General features: G+C 48.8%; 1 protein-coding gene across 1 annotated transcript in view; it reads right to left on the reverse strand.

Moving 5' to 3' along the window:
- Positions 1-22,072, reverse strand: part of RC3H1 (ring finger and CCCH-type domains 1) — an 83,954-nt gene that overhangs the window by 56,321 nt on the left and 5,561 nt on the right. Inside the window, 1 exon segment of the mRNA XM_040406732.1 lies at positions 3,183-3,568. Coding sequence (XP_040262666.1) covers positions 3,183-3,413 — 231 coding nt within the window. The 5' untranslated portion in view covers positions 3,414-3,568.

A 22,072-nucleotide genomic window follows, 5' to 3' on the forward strand; every position in this document is an offset into this window, starting at 1 on the left:
CCACCAATGAAGATGAGTCTTTCATTAATTCATATACAGGAGGCGGGAGCTGGCTGCAGAATCACATAGCCGGCTCCCGACCTCTATGAATAGTAGCTGCGGTCCGCGGTAGTTAACCCCTTAGGTGCCACAGATCGCAGCCACCGCTCAGAGGTCGGGAGCCGGCTATGTGATTCTGCAGCCAGCTCCCGCCTCCTGTATATGAATGAGAGACTTCTATTCATTGGTGGCGCAGTGCGCCCAAGCCCCCCAGTATTAATCATTGGTGGCAGTGGCCACAGGGTCCCCTCTCCCCTGCTCCTCCGATCGGAGCCCCAGCAGTGTAATCCTGGGCCTCCGATCGGTTACCATGGCAGCCAGGACGCTATTGAAGCCCTGGCTGCCATGATAAGCTCCATGCTGCTGTGTGCACAAAGCACAGGGCAGCAGGGACAGTGTGAGATCCTATTCACCCTGATAGAGATCTATCAGGGAGAATAGGACAAGGGTTCTAGTCCCTAAGGGGGCTAAAAGTTAGTAAATGAAAAAGATTCACAAAAAAATAAAAAAAATACACGTTAACAATAAACATAAATTTTCAGCAGATTTGTGTAGGCCTGAAAGTTCACAAATTATCGGTATCGGCCCTAAAAAAATCAATATCGGTCGATCCCTAATTTGAACATGGGTTTTTGTAAAACTGGACAACTCCTTTAATTACTCAAGTATCGTTCATAACCACCATTCCAGGTATGCCTATCTACTTATGACTGGCTATTTTCACAAGTGGCCACATATCTGAAGACGTCTGTCACCAATTCCTCATTTGGGAAAAGCCATGATTACTTAATAAGCACAGATAATCTGAGTGACCTAGTAAGTAAGACCATAGGTGTCACGCCGAGCGATGACATGGGTGTGTGATACAATAGTTTATATTGCATACTGCTTAAAATTATGCCTTATGAAAGACAACCCCCACTCCAGACGTCCTACAGGGCAATAAAGGCTAGATAGAATTTCAAGGGGTTTTCTTAAAAAAAATTTTTTTTTTACTGAGGACCTAACCTCTGGATAGGTCATCAGTATCTGATCGGTGGGGGTCCGAGACTCGGGACTTCTGCCGATCAGCTGTTTGAGAAGGCAGCGGTGCTCGAAGTAGCGTCATAGCCTTCTCTCAGCTTTTCCTAGGCCATGAATGGGGCTGAGCTGCAATACCAAGCACGGCCACTATATAAATGGACGGCGCTGTGCTTGGCGAGCAGAGATAAGGCCGCAGCACTACTGTGAGTGACGCTGTCTTCTCAAACAGCTCATCGGCGGGGGTCCCGGGTGTGAGGCCCCCACTGATCAGATACTGATGACTTATCGACACACCGCTTCCCAGATACAGCAACAACCGCCTGCCAGAGGTCATTGAAGCCGAACTGGCAGTGATCAACCGATGGCGACACAGACTACTATTCGTAAAAGGGTGGTCTTCATGATAACCCCATTATTTGTCATTCTCTCGAGATATACCATTAAAATAACGATGGCTGCCAGACTAAGTTAAAATTCCTTGTGCCTTCCTACAGACTCATAACATAAGTACATGGTTTAGAAATCCTACCCTTTCGTGACTACAACTCCTATGCGGAACTGTGTGTCTCTATGGTTGAACACTACAAACAAACCCTGTGTAGTCTGGTCCTATGGCCACGCATTACTCCACCCTCTTCTACTGTCAGTAGGTCACCAAGAAGAGGAGGCAGACAGAGTGGAGTAACAGGACTGCAGGGTCAGACTACACACAGGGCTTGTTTGTAGTCTGTAACCATGGAGACACAGATTTCTTCCACCAGCTGGAGAAGATGGAGAATGACTGAGGTTGTTCCAACTGTTACGACTCTGTTGAAATCTTGTTTTGGTGCCAGAGTTACTCCCTGATGTACACCTCCTAGGGAACTACTACATAGCCATATGGCATCTTACGTCAGCCCACACCGTGGGGGGGGGGACCATAGACCACAAGGTAAACTCTTGCTTAGGGTCCATTCACACATCCGTGTGCGTTTTGCGGATCCACAAAACACGGACAGCGGCAATGTGCGTTCCGCATTTTGCGGACCGCACATTGCCGGCACTAATAGGATATGCCTATTCTTGTCCGCAATTGCGGACAACAATAGGACATGTTCTATATTTTGGGGGAATGGAATTGCGGACCCGGAAGTGCGGGTCCGCAAATCCGGGTAGCACATCGTGCTGCCACATAGAAATGAATGGGTCGGCAATTCCGTTCCGCAAAATGCGGAACGAAATTGCGGACGTGTGAATGGGGCCTTAATCTGTCCTCCTGCATAGACTGTCTATAACAGGGATCAGCAAACTTCGTCACTCCAGCTGCTGTGAAACTACAACTCCCAGCGTGCAAACAGGCTTGGCTGTTCTAACTCCCACAGAAGTGAACGGAGCACTCTGGGAGTTGTAATTTCTGAACACCTGGAGTGCAGGAGGTTGTTGATCCCTTGGGGAAAAAAAAAAAAAAGGTAGGGCAATGCGTAGTGCCCTAGAATATGTCAAAAATACATTCCAGGAATACACCCGATGCACGGGGCGAAAAAAACGAAATGTGATCAGAGTGTCTACTGGTGCATCCGAGGACATGAACGAGTCCATCAAACTACTGTTTTCTAGAGTAGTAGTAGTAATGTCTGCGCTCTTCTTTCACACCAGTGGCTGACAATGCCAGGATTCGAATCCCAGCATATTTGCCTTGTAGTGGCCGGATCTCTGCCAGACCCCATTATAGTCAAAGGGAATGGCGGGCATTCCGGTCCCGTCCGGCAATCCTAGATCGAGAGAACACTGCCAGGCTGGTCACCAGTGCGCGTGTCCCTGTAGAGGCTGACATTATTCAACCAGTGCTGCCAACGTCAGACCGTGCCTGGACACACTCCAACTGGTAACACCCATCAGGACCTTCATTGCAAACTGATAGCAATTCATTCTTAACTTCTAGAAGGAATAATAAAGGAATGGCACATCGCAAAGTCATAAAAATAGATGCTCCAGAATGGTTATTACACAGGGACATAACAGGAGAGGGGACAGCTCCTCTTTCACAGCGCTCCATCATTAATAAAGGCCTGCACGGAGCAATTCCAAAAAGGAGGAGGGTCACCCCATGAAATCCTAAAGGCCACAGGGGCAGCACTCACCTGAGCTCCTACCAGCTGCAACAAGGCCGAGTTGACGGGCAGCAACTCGATGTCTGTGTTGATGGTGGTCTGGTCGAACGGGCAAGCCTTGCGGTGAAGCTTGTTCAGGCACATCTTGCAAACTGTGTGCCCGCAGCCGAGGCTGATGGGTTTGCGGATGGTTTCGTCGAAGGTCTGCGTGCAAATGGGGCAGGACAGGAAGTCGGTCCATTGTGGAGCTTGTACAGGCATGTTGTCCCACTTTAAAATAGGAGCTTGCAAAGCAAAGGGTAAGGGAGCTTAAGCACAGATTCCACTGGAATCAAAAAACCTTTCCAAAATAAAGTTAGTCTTTCTTATATATCTTCTGTAAATACAGACAGTCAGCACATCGTGGAGTATGTGACCTAGGAGAGAAGAAAAGAGGCGGTCAGCTCACCGAAATAATGACATTGGAAAAAGTAGATATGAAACGCAGAGCGCCAGGTAATGCCGGCGGCATGCACCGTCAAAAGACTGTAATGGCGGCGGGTATGCCTAAGCAGTCAAATTACCCTTCGAGGATCTGTCCACCCATCCTGTCCGCTTGTTCCCATGGCAATGCATAGGCCCGGTGAATGATTGGTGGACACATCGCTAGGAGATGCCACCAATGTCAGATAGGTGCGGGTCCCCAAAGGTGGGGCCCACACCTACCTCCAGAAAGGGACTGCCAAAAGGAAGGACACCCTCTATTCACTTCTATGGGATTGCCGAAAATAGCCGAGCACAGCGAATGAAGAGGTGGAGGAGCTTGCGCAGTGAGCTCTCTATTCATTTCTGTGGGAGTTCCGGAAATAGACACGTGCGCTCGCACAGCTATTTTTTGGAACTCCTCTAGGAGAAACGGGGGCCTTACCATTACACCTAGAGGCCCCAATTCTCTGCAACGGCCACTCCCTCTGCACTTTGATTGACAGGTGTGATGACGTTTACACTGCCAGGCCCTGTCAAAGTGCAGCGGGCACAGCAGTTGCAGAGAGAGCAGAGCCTCTAGGTGTAATGGTAACGCCCCCGTTGCTCCTAGAGGCTCATTTGCATATATTTAAAAAAAATTCTCACCAATATGGACACATATGAACATGGGACCAACACAGATGCCTTCAGCTGCCAAGCGCACATGTGACAGATCAGTCAGGTACAAAACTGCTGACAGATGCCCTTTAAAAGGGGTTGTCTGACTTCAGTAAGTGGCATTTATCATGTAGAGTCAGTTAATACAAGACACTTACTAATATAATTTTGTCCATATTACCTCCTTTGCCGGCTGGATTCATTTTTCCATCACATTATACACTGTTCGTTTCCATGGTTACAACCACCCTGTAATCCAATATAGGAAAAAGCACCAGCCTATGTGCGCGCCCATTGTCCCGGCCACAAGAGAGGCTGACGCTTTCTCCTATGGTGTGCAAGCACGACCACTGCTGTTGGATTGTAGGGTGGTCTGTAACCATGGAAACGAGCAGTGTATAAGGTGATGGAAAAATGAATCCAGCCAGCAAAGGAGGAAAAATGGATAATAATATATTAGTAAGCATCATGTATTAATTTCAAGAAACATCCCCCACCCCCCTCCCACGTGCCGGGCCCCTCATCGGTAATATAATTACCCGGCTCTCCTCTTGGTCCACTGCTTCTCCCTGCACACGGATGAAAACATCTGGTGTCGGCAGATGGCAGGCGGGGATGAGCGTCCCCAGTGGTGTCACCCGCGATGCTAGGGAGGCTCATCTCCGTCTGTCATTGGCTGCTCCCCCTCCAACCCTGGATGTTGCAGGGAGAAGCAGCAGCGGCGGTGCAGGGAGCGGGGTAAGTATATTACCTGTGAGGGGCCCGGCACATGATTGGGGGGGGATGGGGGGGTTCTTGAAATTGGATACACCCTTTAACGTTCTCTACATGATAAATGCCACTTACGGAAGTGAGGAAAAACCCCTTTAAAAACAGGTCTTTAACAGGCGGATGTATAGGGATCAATGAGGCCAGTGACCGGCAGCACTGATCATGTGAACAATGGACATGGCATCGCTCTGGGACCAAAGGGCGACGCAGATCCAGCCTGATGAATGAATGACCCCAACTAGTTACAGTATTTCAGGCAATGCTCCCTGGGAAACAGTATGCAAATCAACTTCCCCCCCCCCCCCCCCCCCCCCCTAGAAGAAACACTACTCCCTGTAGCGCCACCTACAGGCGATATACCCTGTAAATCAGCTGTGACCTGGATACAAGTATAAACCCAAAAAAACTGTATGCTGTCATATAAGGGAACCCGGGCGCGTAAAACCTTATTACAAATAATGATTCAGTGCCGTATTAACTTCACGGTAATCATGTGACGCCAAATAAACCTGACACGGCTACCTCTTCCTGGTAGATCAAAGGCAACCCCTGCCCATAAGCGCGTTCACAAGGCGAGCGGCTACCGATTAGCTGACAAACTGCCAGGCTGACTCAGCGGATGACTCACGGCTACACACATTTAGCACAGGAGTCCAACCGCTCTGGTTTCATGATCCTTAAGGAGGCGGCACGCCTCGCCCTGCCTCATTAACCCCTGCAACCCCTGGCGTCTCACGCAGCGGCGAGGTGAGTCATCAAAAGCAGGAAGAGAGCGACAGAAAAAAGCCTGAACTTAAAAAAACACAACACAGTTATTTTATATAAATAACTGGTCACATGCTTTGTGCGACTCCGAGTAGCAAGCTCACACCAGTAACAGGTCTCCAGACAGAAATGACACCTATATCTCGTGACCCCGTGGGCGATAAAGGTCGTCTTACAAACTGTTAAGATTAGAGCGGCTGTGACAGCGGGTGGCACGTGGGAGAGCCAAATAAAGAAGTCGTCAGCGTGGCACGTGGTGCAAACACCGGGGCTGTCCGGGCCAAAATATTGCACGACTTATTAGCTAGTCCAGGAATCGGCAACCTTCGGCACTCCAGCTGTAGTGAAACTACAACTCCCAGCATGCTGCATTCACTTCTACTGGAGCTCTGAAAACAGCTAACCAAGTGTGCATGCTGAGAGTCGTAGTTTCACTACAGCTGGAGTGCCGAAGGTTGCTGACCCCTGAGCTAGTCAGAGCACCGCTGAAAGCAACAGGACTTCAGCCCAGTTAGGGCTCATACACGGGCACCGACTATAGGGCCGCCGTATGCCGACACAGGATCCATTCACTTGAATGGGGTCCGCGATCCGCATTGCAAAAAAGTAGTACACTACTATTTTTGCGGTACAGAGGCACAGACACAAAACCCACGGAAGCGCTCTGCAGTGCCTCCGATATGTACCACTGTCCCGCAAGTCTACATCCGTGAGACGGTGTGCACACGGCCGGTGCCCGTATATTGTGGACCCACTGCTTGCAGGCCGCAATACGGGTCAGTGAAAAAAAAAAATCGGAAAATGCACCGTTTTTCATCCGCGTCCGTGATCCCTGTCTGTGAAAAAAATATGACCTGTCCTATTTTTTTTCACACACAACGGTTCGCGGACCCATTCAAGTCAATGGGTCCGTGAAAAACCACGGATGCACACAAGATTGTCATCCGCGTCCGTGATCATTTTAAAGGCAAACTTGACTTAGAATTTTTTTTTTACTTTTCATGTCCGTGCATCCTCCAAAAATCAAGTTAGACCCACGGAAGAAAAAACGGACACGGAACCAGTTTTCGCGGACCGCAAAGAAAAAAAAACGGTCGTGTGCATGAGGCCTTTTTCTGGCAGAAACCCAGCATTTGTACTGGAAAGTGGCTAGATCACCGATGGATCCCATTATAGCCAATAGGGTTCCAGCAGTGATCTATACAATCCGGCAATGCCGGATGCGGTGAACCCCGGAAGGCTGTCCCCTGACGGAAACATTCACCGGAGAATTGAACGTGGCCTAAGGGCATGTGCATGCGGCAAACTCCATCATATACAAAAATTCTGCGAGGATTTGCAGTTTGCATGGTCCTGGGATCGGCTCCATTCATTGCAACATGGATTCCCATTTAAAAAGACACTGGGGTGCAGATTTTGGGGTGAAAACTCTGGGTGCGCATACCCCAACGAGAACTTTAGAAGAAGTAGTAATGCATCTGCAGCAAGTTCCTAAAACCTCCATGGATCATATTTCCAGGGTGGGTTTCTTTTTGCCTTCGAGGGGTTGTCCAGGTTTTAAAATACACGGTTGCTCATTTCCAAAATTAGCTCCACACCCTGTGTCTGTTATTTCGTGCAGACCCCTGTAATACCAGACAAGGCCAGTGGGCAGGGGTGGCCCATCTAGGACATTGAATGCACAGAGCTAGAATATGCCACCAATTTCTGATAGGTGTGGGTCCCACGTCTGGAACCCACACCTATCTAAAAAAAAAAATGAGGCCACCAAAGTGAAGGAGAGCGCATTGCTCATGCGCAGTGTACTCTCCATTCATCACTATGGGACGGCCAGAAATATTCAAGCCAGCACTCGGCTATTTTTGGGACTCCCATGGAGGATGACCCAAATGCGTAGCTGCTCTAGTCACTTTGGGGGCCCCAATCTAGAAAGAGGAGTGGGTCCCAGTCATGGGACTGACGGAACATCAGAGCGATAAATTTAGTCACTGTTTTCGTGCCGGCAAAAAATACCCCAAAAATTTAAACAGATCCCAAAGAGAAAAAGGAGTCTGAATCCCATAGAAATGAACGGGACGGATCCACTGGCGGTTCTGCTTTGACAATATGCCTGGCAGCGGCACCACGGACGACCAGCGGTCAGAACCATAGGCTCCAAGCTAAGACCTAACGCGCATTTTTTGCAGACACCACACTTTACCCATTCATTTCTATGGTGCCACGCGCAATTCTGCATTTATTTTATTTTTTTACGGCTCCGTGTGGCCGTTTTGCCAATTATAAAACATGTCCTATCAAGGTCCGGATGAGAATAGTCATTTCTAATGGTGGGAGTGAGAAAAATGTGGAGTGCACATGTATTTTGGGGGCTGAAATACGGACATGGCTGTGTGCACGAAGCCGAATTGTATAGGGAACCATATGGTTGATAAATCTGTAGAAGACGGGTACTGCAGCTAAAAGAGAAGTGTCATGGCCCTTCCCACTGACAGGAGGAGGAGATCAGCAGCACCCGTGCACCGCTCATCTCTGCAGAACAGTCAGGTCCTGACATCAGAAGATGACGCGAGCGATACGTGCCGGCACCATTACACCTCTACCCTAAGTGCTCTGAGCAACAAGGAAGAAACGTGAGATTTTGCCCGAGGTGGTCACAGAGAGTCACGTGTGGCTAACATGATGCAGTGTGGAATTCCCACTGTCTACACAGGACCAGGCTTATAACAGGCATGCTCAACCTGCGGCCCTCCAGCTGTTGCAAAACTACAACTCCCATCATTCCCTGACAGCCTACAGCTATCATCCTACAGAAGGGCATTGTGGGAGTTGTAGTTTTACAACAGCTGGAGGGCCGCAGGTTGAGCATGCCCGTTATAGTAGATACCCCTCCCGTAAAACAGAGCACATCATCCAGATATGTATGGAAGCGATCACGGGGCAGGGATTCTCCTGGACCTTCTAGCAATAACCCCCCGTAATAAATATCAATCAGCCCCCTCCTTAAGCCTGTATTACACAGCCCGATATGGCAGACGATTGTCGGGAGGGAAGCTTTCCTTCCCGGCAATCGCCAGCTCGCTAGCGGAGGAGACCGCTGCTAATACATGCAGAGATCTCCTCCACAGTATGGGGAGGAGCGCTCGTTATACCATCGCTCGTCTCCATGCTGTATAGTTGGTTTGCCAGCGGCAGATCATTATTAGACGCCACGATCTGCCGCCTGCAAAAGCGGGTTTTTGCATGTGGCTTTTTGACACGTCTTTTTCTTTAATCAATGGGTGTTCACTACAAAGCTGCATTTTCAGCTTGAGATTTTTCATGCAGATCTGCGGCAAAAAAATGTTCAGAAAACGCGCAAAAAAACGCATTAAATGGAGCCATTTTTTGATGCTTCCCATTCATTTCAATGGGAGATTCAGTGCGGATTCTGCCCCAAAATAGGGCGCGCAGTTTTTATAATTTTTTATTTACACGTGTAAAGAAGCAAGTGCTGCTTCCCATTAAAACGAATGGCAGGCCGTTTTGAAACTTTTTTTTTTTTTTAGAAGTTTACTGCGAGGCAGAAACGTGCCAAAATCAGCGCCAAAAAACTCTGTGTGAATAGGCCCTAGGGCTTGGCCACACGGTCAGGTTTCCTGATGCAGTTTCAGAAGCCAAAATCAGGAGTGGATCATAAAAGGAGAGAAAGTATTAGGGCTTGTTCCCACGACTGTGTGAAGCCCATGCTGTGGACCGCAAATTGCGGTCCACAATGCACCGACACTGTCCGTGGGGGAGCCGCATGGTGATCGCATAACCATTCACTTGAATGGGTCCGCGATCCGTCGTTCCGCAAAAAGATAGAACTTGCGCTATCTTTTTGCGGTGCGGAGGCACAAAACGGAACCCCAGAAAGTGTTCAGTTCCGGATTTGCGGACCCATTGAAGTGAATGGGTTCGCATCTGTGATGCGGAAAGCACACGGAACGGTGCCCGTGTATTGCGGATCTGCAATACGGCAACGGGCATCACACGTTCGTGTGAATGAGCCCTAAAGGACAGATACCATTTCTCTTTTTTTAATTCACTCCTGGCTTCCAAAACTGCCTGCAGAAAAAGGACCGTGTGGCCGTAACCCTTAAGGCCCCATTCACATAACCGTATTTTTGGTCCATTCTATACACATTTTTTTTGCAAAAAAAAAAAAAAAACTGACAGCACACTGTGTGCTTGCTGTCCGCATCCGTAAGTCCTGCAAAAGACAGAACATGTCCTTTGGGTGGACAAGAACAGGCATGGTTATAATGGGTCCTCAAAATGCACCATAACAGTCCCGTTCGGCAGCTTTTTTTTGGCAATTCACTTGAAAGAGGAAAACTGTACAATAAAAATGCAGAAAGGGAGAAACAAGTTACCCAAGCCTGAGTTTATATCATGGAACAAACAAAAAAGACCAGTCCTGGAGACAATGAATGGTCCTGGAGACAAGTACCTCTCTCCACCGCCAAGCCGAGCATGCGAGAGTCAGAAGAAAGAATGCCGTCCGTCAAATGACCATTCGAACGACAACTACCGAAGGTGTAGGAGCGACTTAAGGCACCTACCCCCCCAATGGGCAGCAGGTACCCTTCTAAGGAGAGGGCCAGGGCCTACACATCCTCCCTGTGGCATCCGCAGTATGACACAGCACTAAAACCTATGGGAGAACCAGGCCAGCGCAACACTGTGCAGGGATTCTCTGGCCGTCCATATGACCTAAAGAGGCACATGGTCAGACGTGGTCCTTTTAGTAAGAGACACATCTCAACGAGACCGCGTTCTCAACTAATTGCCCGATTCAACAAAAAGGTTGTGCAAGAATTGCTGAGATCTGAAGTCAAGGAATCTCTTGTTGAGTATAGTATTAGAAAGTCCAAGATGAAGCAATCATCCATGATGGCCGAATGGTTTTCAAAACTGTCAAAAAATAGGGCACCAAAAGAACTCTGCGATATGTCCACAGTAACCTACTGTATTCATCTGGATGTAGTTGTATACATTTGCCATTGATAGAGTGAGTATGTGCGTGTGAGAGTGTGCGCGCGACTAAGGGGGAATATCATGCTTTTTTTTTATTTTTGTGGTACCATAAACAGAAAATGGTCTATTCCAAAGCAGCCAAGGCAAATGTTTAAGTGTCACTGTAAAAACTTGATATGACACGTCAAAAAGTTTGACCGGTGGGAATCAGAGTGCTGAGACCCTCACCGATCACTAGGAGGAGGAGGAGAGAAGTGCTCACATAGCATGCTTTCTCTCTCCCCTCGGTGCAGGAGACATGCTCAGTAGAAAGTCTATGGGTCATTCCTGATTGCCACTCCCAGAGTGAGGAGAAAGAGAGCGCTCTATGCGAGACCTTCTCCCTCCTCGTTTTAGACATCGGTGGGGGTCTCAGCACTAAGACCCCCACACCGATCAAGACCTGCGATGTCACTTAGGTACAGGGATACTTTAAAGGGGTTTTTAATAACCAGTATCTGATTGGTGGTGGTCCGACACCGGTCTTCTCTCAGCCCACGAAGCACAGAGCCGCACATTGTATAGCGGCTGCATTCACTTCAATGGGGCTGAGCTGCTCCTGGGCCACGTGAAAGATGAATCCGACCAGAGTTGAGCGAATTGAACTTCAGATCATAGATCCGAAGTCAAGTTGTTCTAACACTTTGTTTAATGTCTAACACCTGTCTTTGTACAGCATTAAAATGCAGGGGCGTTGCTAGGTTAAAACATTCGGGGACTGGGCCCCTGATGTTTTGTCCCAGGCCTCGAATGTCCTGCCTGCCAGATAGAAACAACTGTATTGCTGTCCTCAGGACAGCAATACAATTGAATCTAATGCACTGGAAGAGCTGAAGGACCTGTGGTGACCAGCAAAACAGGTCATGTGACCAGCAAAACAGGCAGTGGTTGGGAAGGACCTGCGATGATGACGACGACACCATCATGTGACCTAGGGGTGGGCGATATGGCCTAAAATCTATATTGCAATATAATTTTAAGCATGTGCGATATGCGATATATATCGCGATATATTGTTTTCTATATTTGGGGGGGGTGTTTAAACTTTTTTTTTTTTTTTTACTTTATATTTAATAACTATTAGCCTCCTTAAGGGCTAGAACCCTTGTCGAAAATAGAAAAGGAAGGGTCCCGGAGACAAATATCCTCTTTCAGCTCTTCTTTATTGGTTATGGACATCAACAGACATGACCATCAGTTGCACGGCAAAATTGACGCGTTTCGGGTGAGTACCCTTAGTTACGACTAAGGGTACTCACCCGAAACGCGTCAATTTTGCCGTGCAACTGATGGTCATGTCTGTTGATGTCCATAACCAATAAAGAAGAGCTGAAAGAGGATATTATTTGTCTCCGGGACCCTTCCTTTTCTATTTTCTGCCTGCCACGGGAACACTTCCCTAGGGCCTCTGGAGCCGGGATTACATGCAGACCAGTTAGGTGAGCTGGAATATTTTTTCCTAGAACCCTTGTCATATTCATCCTAATAGAGCTCTATTAGGGTGAATAGGACTTTACACTCTCCCTGCTGCCCTGTGCTTTGTGCCCACAACAGCAGGGAGCTGACCATGTGCGCCCCAGCCCCTGATCAGCGCCCCAGCCTCTCCCTCTTATCAGCCCCCTCTGGTAACTCAACCCCCCCCCCCCCCTGTATTAATCATTGGTTACAGGGTCCCCCCCCCCCCCCTATCATTGGTGGCAGTGGGCAATTCCAATCGGAGTCCCAGCAGTGTAATGCTGGGGCTCCGATCGGTTACCATGGCAGCCAGGAGTCACGCTACTGAAGTCCTGGCTGCCATGGTATGTTAGTGAGCAGCATTATACTCACGTGCGCCGTGGCCGTCGGGCACTCCTTCTCATAGGTCTGTGCGGCGCATTGCTAATGCTATAAGCATTAGCAATGCGCCGCACAGACAGAAGGAGCGACCGGCGGCCACGGCGCACATGAGTATAATGCTGCTCACTAACATACCATGGCAGCCAGGACTTCAGTAGCGTGACTCCTGGCTGCCATGGTAACCGATCAGAGCCCCCGCATTACACTGCTGGGACTCCGATCGGAACTGCCCAATGCAGAGACTGAAGAACATTCCCGTCACCCGACCTGACAGGACGCTGTGATCCGCGCGATTATTGGTGGCGCAGTGGCCACAGTCCCTCCCCTCCTCCTCCTACTCTGTTCTTAGTGGCCAGCGGCAGCCGCGCACAGTGGGGAGGGAGGGACTCCCTCCTTCTCCACTGTGCCGGCTCAGGAAACCATGGTGCCCGCCGAGAGCGCAATCATTCATTACCGGTCATATCACGGTCCAGCGATATGCACAAAATCCATATCGTGGCACAAATTTATATCGCACTAATATTTCTTCAGGATAGTATTTGGGGGTATTGGGGAGCACAGCAAGCAGCAGGATAACACAGTGGGGACTCCAGGTTGGAGGATGATGATAGCAATGTGAGGAAGCTAAGATGTCTGTGTGTCACACTCTGCAGAGACGAGGCGGCTGAGAGAGGTTGTCCGGACCGAATGCAGAAGATGATGACAGAAGATCTACATCAGAGGAGACGTCACCTGTGCTGCTGTATAGCAAGTACAGAAAAAAGCGATGTGTGGGGGGAAGGGGGGTTTGGCGACTTCGAGAACTGGGCCATATTCATTGGGGCTTGGGCCTTGAATCTTTTGAGACCCTAGCAACAGCCCTGTTAAAATGTATTGCCTCCATGGAGGAAAAATGTGTTTCACCTGAAGTAGCGCAAGATTTCGGTATTCAGTTCTACATCTTTAAAAACTTCGGTACCAAACCCAACTTCGGATTGCTAATTTGAAATGTTTTTAAAGATGTAGAACTGAATACCGAATTCATTCACCCGAAGTCTTGCGCGACTTCGGGTGAAACGAATTTGGCCTCAATGGAGGCAATACATTTTAATGCTGTACGAAGACAGGTCTCCGCGCAGCATTAAAATGAATCAACTTCAGATCTATGATCCAAAGCTCGATTCGCTCAACACTAAACGCGACATCACATGGTCTAGGGAAAGCTGCGAGAAGGTAGCGGCGCTACTGCGAGTGTCGCTGCAGGCGGGGGTCCTGGGTGTCAGACCTCCACCGATCAGTGTAAAACCCCTTTAACATCTGCCAGGGTCAGCAATTTTTTTGTCATACACAAAAGGTCACCATAGTAAATGAAAACCCGAGCGCGCTCTTGTATACGTGGTAACGGCGCAGACAGCAATTCCCTAATATCCCTTACATCACCTGCAACAAGAATAGGAGCATTCCCATAAGAGCACAGCCGGGAAGTCGAGACTTCTTGCAGCTCATCGGGCTTTAATAACATGAATGTGAACCATTTCACTCCTCTACTTGAATATTTGCAGGAATTTTAAAGATTTCCCGTTCCGGCCCAATGACGTGAAACAAAGACTGGCCCAATTTGGGCGGCAGGATGGGCACACGACGACAACTGACCCACATAAACCAGGTGAAGAGGTTTTACAGCCGTTTAGGAATCTAAATCGAAATTGAGCGTTTAGTACATGGGGCAGAACGGTCGCAGACTTTGCAGTGATCACACTTTGATTTAAAATCCGAACCGCAGGTCAATTGTCGCTGCAGTTTTTTCCCCCAGCGGCATGTGGTTGAGAATCAGATTTTATAAAAGCCTCATCAATTTTGCTGGTACTTTAATGTGGTGGGGAACTATTCTCACCCAATTTCGAGGCAGAAAAGCCGCAGGGTATCGGCCACAGAGGAGCATATCCTCTCCAGGCCAGTAAGGCCCCATGTAAACCGCCGTAAATGTTTTGCGATCCGCAAAACACGGATCCTGGCTGTGAGGATGCTGCTTCCCCCCCCCTAGAGAAACGTCCTATTCCTGTCCACTAAATGGACAAGAATAGGACAGGTTCTATTTTTTGCGGAACAAACTTACAGGTGTGCTGTCCGCATCTCTTGCGGCCCAGTTGAGATGAATACGTTTTTTAGCAGATCGGATGCGGACCATAACTAAGGCCGTGACCATGAGACCTAAGGCTGGGTTCACATCAGTGCCTTTATTTCCGCTGTTCTGCTCTGTTAAAGGAGCAGAGAAAAAAAATTATATAAAACTCAAGAGCCAGAACCGGAAATGACTGCCGCATGGCGGACCCCACTGATAACACCTCATGGGTGCATGTTTTCAGTATTCTCCACGGACAGCACACGCATCCATCCACTTTAATGTGTTTATTCATACTTCAGTGATTTTCCATGGACTGTGGGTCAGAGACATGCACTCCTTTGGTCTGTGATGCGGCCCAAGTACGCCCATTGACAACACAAACGGCATCCAAGTTCTGTCAAATTTCACGGACCTTTAGGCCTCATGCACATGGCCGTTCCGTGCATTGGGGACCGCAATTTATGGTCCTCAATGCACGGACAACATCCGTGTGACAGCTGGAATGGATCGAGACCCATTGAACTTGAACGGGTATGTGATCCGTCCGCACCACAAAAAAATAAAACATGTCAAGTGAATGGGTCCGCATCCGTGATGATGCAGGGTGCACATGGCAGGTGCCCGTGTATTGCGGACCCGCTGTATGCAGGCCGCAATACGGCAAAGGCCGTGTGCATGAGGCCTTAGTAGGAGATACACTGGAAACTAATTTTCAGCCTAGCATACAGATGACACAAGGAGGGCAAAAAAACGGACACACGGACCAAACACGGATCCTTCACAGACAAACCACTGACCATCTCATTACAGATGTCATCGTGGACACATGAAAGAGACCTAAGGGTACATGCGCAAGTTCAGGATTTATGTGCGGACAGTCTGCACTGAAATCTGCAGATGTTCGCAGGGAATCCGTGCTGTCAATCCGCATCAATTAGTGCGGATTCTACTGTCCCCATTGAAGTCAATGGAGAAAATCCGGAAAACTTGGAATCGTGTGCATGAGCATTTAGAATACAATGTACATTGCCCTACGGTGCTGATTTTCCACACGCAAATCCACGCTGAAAATCTGCAAGCAATCCTGATAGTGTGCATTTAGCCTAAGAAAACCCACCGCCTTCTCAGACACGATCGCGCGGCATGCTTCATTATTTTGTCTCCAATGCAGGTGTGAACATCGCACAATCCCCCAAGCCATTCTCATACTGTGCAATCTGTCCATAATAAATACCGCCGCAGGTCGGCCATCGCTCCGTGTCAATGTGCCAGGAATCATCCAGCAGGTGAATAAGGATGGCTGACAATGCCCTGTGGTCGCCCATCAGAATCCCAGTGCAAAAACGCAGGAGGAGGTTTCCCAGGTTTGTGTGAACTGGCGGCTAAGACGGTAACCAACTTATTACAGAGCACCGTGCGATTCATAGAAAGCCGTGTAAGCTGTCATGTAGCATCTCTCCAGCCCAGGGCTTGCAATGCCCCTCGCCACGGAGCGCAGCTTGTACTATGGACCCCGCAGCCTGGGCACACAGACCAGTCAAAGATGGCAGAACGTGCGGCCAATACACACAGAGTCAAGCTTTTTCCCACGCCAATGAGTTCAATCTGTATGCAGTGCTGCAAAAAAAGAGAAACCCCGGCTCTTCCTGTCAGAGGTTACACAATACCCCACACCCAGCGCTGCAAAACAAATGACAAGCCGCCCTGCAACGTGCAGGTGCTCTCCTGCCACCCATTGCAAGAAGCAGGGTACACTCACCGCTCCTCTGCCCCTCCATCGAGCAGCTGCAAGCCCCCGGCGGGTGCCAGACCCGTCCCTTCCCTGGCCTTAAAGCACCTCGGTGTGTACTACACTTACTGTAGTCTCAGCCCTACTTCCTCATTCCTGCAACTGGCTTGCAACGCCCTCCTTAAAGGGGCAGCGCTTCTTTCGAGAAAAGAGGAAGTGAGCAGTAATAAAGTCACGGCTAAAGCTAGAAGAATGACAACTATTCATTTCCAAAAAAAAAAAGGTGGGGGGGGGGGGGGGAATAGTTTTCACGTGAAACCCAGCAGTGAGCACCCAGGATGACAGGTCTAGGGGGAGGTGGCAGGGTGCACCTCTCCTCCCCGGTAGGACGTGCGCCCTGGCTTTCTTAAAAAGGTAATGACTGCATTTGTAACCGTTAAAAATGCCAATACACAACACAGTCGCCCCCGCGCCCAGTTTCTCTTCCCACTCTTCTTCCGCCCCCTCAAGATTGCTTGTGGCATATATAGCCCTTCTCTTTTTTTTGTATTGCTGTCATTGTGAAAACCACAATGGATGAATGCATAATACATGAGAGGCATGCAGCCAGACGCTGGAGCTATAGGGGACGCATGCGCTGCATTCACGTTTTCTGGACGCAGCGCCCGGTAATAAAAGACGCATAAGGCTTCCTTCACATGACCACGATCCGTCAGAGGAACAGAAACGGATCCGTTTTGATTTTGCACATAGGGATGAATCCGTTCCGGTAGGATGAAATTGTGTTAATCAAAACGGGAGGAAAAAAAAAAAAAACGTTTCCGGCGCTGAATACACAAAGTCAATAACTGATTTATCCATTTAAAAAAAAAAAAAAAACTGGACCGTCACCATTGACTTTTTTCCCCCCTTTTTTATGACCGGACACAAAACCGCAGCTTGCACCAGTGTTGTGTCCGGTCACAAAACAGAATGCTGCCGGAACGGAAGACATCCTGGACGGATCCCTTTCCATTCAGAACGCATGAGGACTAAGTGGAAACGTCCTTTTTTATTTTTTTCCGGTATTGAAATCCTCTGCCGGATCTCAATACCAGAAAACAACAACAACAACAACAACGCAAGTGTGAAGGTAGCCGAGACGTTGGCTTTGACATTGCTATGGCGGTATCCGGCTCCCCTTGCGTCATGACAAATGGTCACATACGCAAGGGGAGCCATACGCTGCCGCGGCCAGTGATTGGCTGATGGAGTCCAGCGGAGCATCGACAGGCCTGGAGGAGAAGGAGTGGGGATCCGGACGCCCCCCCCCCCCCAGATTCCTGCACAAATCGCTTAAAAGGTTTTTTTTCCAACAATAGACATCACTAAAATGGGGGTCCTGACCCAGCCCTCATTCCCCCCAATGCATGACCGTAATCAGTATGAATGGATGCTCTATGCCAGTGTTTCCCAACCAGTGTGCCTCCAGCTGTTGCAAAACTACAACTCCCAGCATGCCCGCAAAGGCTGTCCGGGCATGCTGGGAGTTGTAGTTTTGCAACAGCTGGAGAGCCGCAGGTTGGCCAGCCCTGCTCTATGCAAGGTCTATGGGGCTGATGGAAAGAGCCCAACGCTGTACCCTGCCTTTCCCATGGGGGGGACCACCGCCAATCTATTGCTGATGCCCTCTCCTAAAGGGGTTATCCAGTAATTAATATCGATGGCGGGAGTACGACACCTGGGACTAGGGCTGCAGTAAGCGATTATTTTAGAAATCAAGTATTCTATCGATTATTTTTCACGACTAATCGAGTATTCTAAGAAAAAATTAATGAATAGACTGTTTTCCTTTATAAAAACTCATCAGACCCCCGGCCATCAGTCCCCAACACCCTTCGTTCCCCCCTGTGCCATCGGCTCTCCCCCATCCCAGAGCCGCTAGTGAATGGGGCTGAGCTGCAATACCAAGTACAGCCACTAGGCAATGGACGGTTATGATTCATCCGAAGTCGATTTGCATAAATTTAGCCTCGTCTAAATACTGTACAGAGCTCTGTACAGTATTAAAAATGTATTGGCTCCTACGAGTTGAAGTTATTACTTCGCGAAGTCTCACGAGAATTCTGGCAATAACGTCGCAAATTAATTTCGACTGTAAAAAAACATTTGTACCGAACTTGGGTTCGGTTCCAAGGTACCACTGAAGTCGATTCGCTTATCCCTACTCAGGATGCAGTTGAATTGGCAACGAAAATATTAAAACTCTTGATATCCGTTATACAGAACTGCAACGATCTTGTTGAACCCTTTAAGTTGACTTTTCTATGACAGCCTGGTCATCCGGAGCGTCTGCTAATCAGGCACCCGTCACGCCCCATCAATGGCAGATTTAAGTAATTATTGAGCACTCACTTTACAGCAACGATCTTGAAAGAAATACAAATGATAGCTTTGCCTAATTATGTTCACGAGTCGCCCTACAGGGGCCCGGCGCAGTCACGACTATAACATGACAACCTCGCATGACTGGTAGCTGTCACCGCTAGGCTATGAAAATTTCCGTATAACCGGCCTTTAAAGCAGAATGACACCATTAGCGCTATTAACGCAAGCTGGTTCATAGAAATTTGGGTTGAATGGCGCCCTGGTAACTACAGATGACCCAGGCACCATTCACTCTATGAGTACAGTAAGGCGGTCATTAGTGTTAGCCGATATTCAGGTTATTCCTGTACTCCTGTAAATAGACCGCTCGCCGCGCCACCGACTCATTCGCACTCCACCACTGCCGAGGACCTCTCCTATTAGAAGCGGCACGCTCCTACGGAAAATTCTCATCAAATCCACACCAAAAAATGCAAATGATACCGTAAATGGAATTTTTTTTCGGGGCAGAAACGCATAGAAATCTGCATGGAAATTTCTGCAAAAAAAAAAAAAAAAAAGCCAGCGCCTGGGATTGTCCTGATGTTTAGTGCCCACAACCTATGATCAAGTTAAGGCCTTTGTGCACGCCACCGATTTTTTCGATCGGCATCCCAGCTGCATTTTTTTGCAGACCCATTCACTTCAAAGGGGCCGCAAAAGATGCGGACAGCATCTGTTGCTCTGTTCGGCAGCCCCACAATTTTTTTTTTAAAGGGAACCTGTCACCAGGATTTTGTGTATAGAGCTGAGGACATGGGTTGCTAGATGGCCACTAGCACATCCGCAATACCCAGTCCCCATAGCTCTGTGTGCTTTTATTGTGTTAAAAAACAGTTTTGATCCATATGCAAATGACCTGATACGAGTCCTGTGTCCGGAGATGAGTCAAGCGGAAAGGAGCCCAGCACCGCCCCGCGTACTCCGAATCTCCTCCTTGCTGGCTGACGTCACAGAGCTGGAGCGCCGAAATCTTGCGATGCGCGAGCTAGCGCATGCGTAGTTCGTTCCCTGTGCTGATGCCAGCACAGGGAATGAACATGATGCCGACACTGCGCATGCGCTAGCTCGAGAGATTTCGCGAGATTTCGGTGCTCCAGCTCTGAAGTCAGCCAGCAAGGAGGAGATTCGGAGGACGCGGGGCGGTGCTGGGCTTCTTCCGCTGGACTCATCTCCGGATACAGGACACATATCAGGTTCATTTGCATATTGATCAAAACGGTTTTTTAACACAATAAAAGCGCGGAGAGCTGTGGGGACTGGGTATTGCAGATGTACTAGCGGCCATCTAGCAGCCTATGTCCTCAGCTCTATGCACAAAATCCTGGTGACAGGTTCCCTTTAAAATAAATTCAACATGTCCTATTCTTGTCCGTTTTGCGGACAAGAATAGGCATTTCTATCATAGGACGAGCCGTTCCGCAAAATGCGGAACACACACACGGCTGGTATTCGTGTGTTGCAGATCCGCAAAAGATGGTACAGTCATGTGCACAGTGCACGAGGCCTAAGTCACCAATATCAGATTGGTGGGGAAGGGGTTCCGATTCCCGGCATGCCCACTGATTATTTGTTTAAGACCTCCTGCACACGGCCGTTTTTTTTCCCCGTTTACTGGCCGTTTTTTGCGGTCCGTATACGGAACCATTCATTTCAATGGTTCCGCAAAAAAAAACGGAATGTACTCCGTATGCATTCCGTTTCCGTATTTCCGTTTTAACATAGAACATGTCCTATTATTGCCCGCAAATCACGTTCCGTGGCTCCATTCAAGTCAATGGGTCCGCAAAAAAAACGGAACACATACGGAAATGCATCCGTATGTCTTCCGTTTCCTTTCCGTTTTTTGCTGAACCATCTATTGAAAATTCTATGCCCAGCCCAATTTTATCTATGTAATTACTGTATACTGTATATGCCATACGGAAAAACGGAACAAAAACGGAAACACAACGGAAACAAAAAACGGAAACACGGAGCTGTGAAAAACGGACCGCAAAACACTGAAAAAGCCATACGGTCGTGTGCAATAGGCCTAAGGAGGCCACAGGGATCTCCCGCTTGCAGCTTACTGAAGTACAGCGCCGTCCTTTGGACTGTGGCTGTGCTTGGTATTGCAGCTGATGCTCATTCTCTTGAGTAGGACTGAGCTGCACCTAGGCCATGTGACTAATGAAGGCGATGTCACAAGGCCTAAAAGGGCCTCTTTAAACAGCCGATAAGCAGGTGGGCCAGGAGTCAGACCCCCTCCAATCAGATGATGACCTGAGGGTAGGTCATGTATATTAAACACCGAGACAACACCCTTTTTACTTTTTGGATTTGGCCTTCAGCAGTTTGCCACTGAGAAAAAGAAAAATCAATTTGGACAACCCCTTTAAATGTATTGGCACATTTTTCTTTAAAAAATAAATAAATAAGAAACAGACTTGGAGGGAACAAAGAATAGTGTGACGAGTCCGACGACCCATCCTCAGATCAGTGGGGGTCTGACTCCCAGCACAATGTGAATGAGCCTTAAATTTAAAAAGGGTTGCAAAGGAAAAGGTCACATTCATCGGTCCCATGGCCTAGGCGCAGCTCTGCCCTGTGGAAGTGAATGGGGCTGAGCTGCGATACCAAGCACAGCCGCTATACAATGGACGGCACTGTTCTTGGTGAGCTGCGAGAAGGCCAAGGAGCTACTGCGGGGGCCGCAACCCCAAGCCCAGCAAATTTACTGGAAGCAGGTGCAAATGTAAGCTAAAAACTAGCGGCAGCAATTTTTCAAACAGGCCCCCCCATGTGCCAGGCCCCTCACAGGTAATATACTTACCCCGTTCCCCGCGCCGCTCCTGGGGGGGCTGTTTGAGAAATTGGAAAACTTCTTTAATAGACGCAGTTTGGCCCTGTCATTGAGGGCAGGTGCTGCCTATAAGAGAGAGCCAGCATCCACCGCGTACATTTGTATTGAGGTTAATGCATTGGCCAACAGCCCCCCCCTATAATCTTTATTGGTGGTGCAGTGCACCCCCCCAGTATTATCTTCATTGGTGGCAGCGGCAATGGCAGCTTCCGATCTGAGCCCCAGGAGTGTAATCCTGGGGCTCCGATCGGTAACCATGGCAGCCAGGACACCGCTGAAGCCATCCATGGCTGCCATGGTAACCT

This window comes from Bufo bufo, chromosome 9 (genome assembly GCF_905171765.1).
Source record: "Bufo bufo chromosome 9, aBufBuf1.1, whole genome shotgun sequence".
NCBI lineage: Eukaryota > Metazoa > Chordata > Amphibia > Anura > Bufonidae > Bufo > Bufo bufo.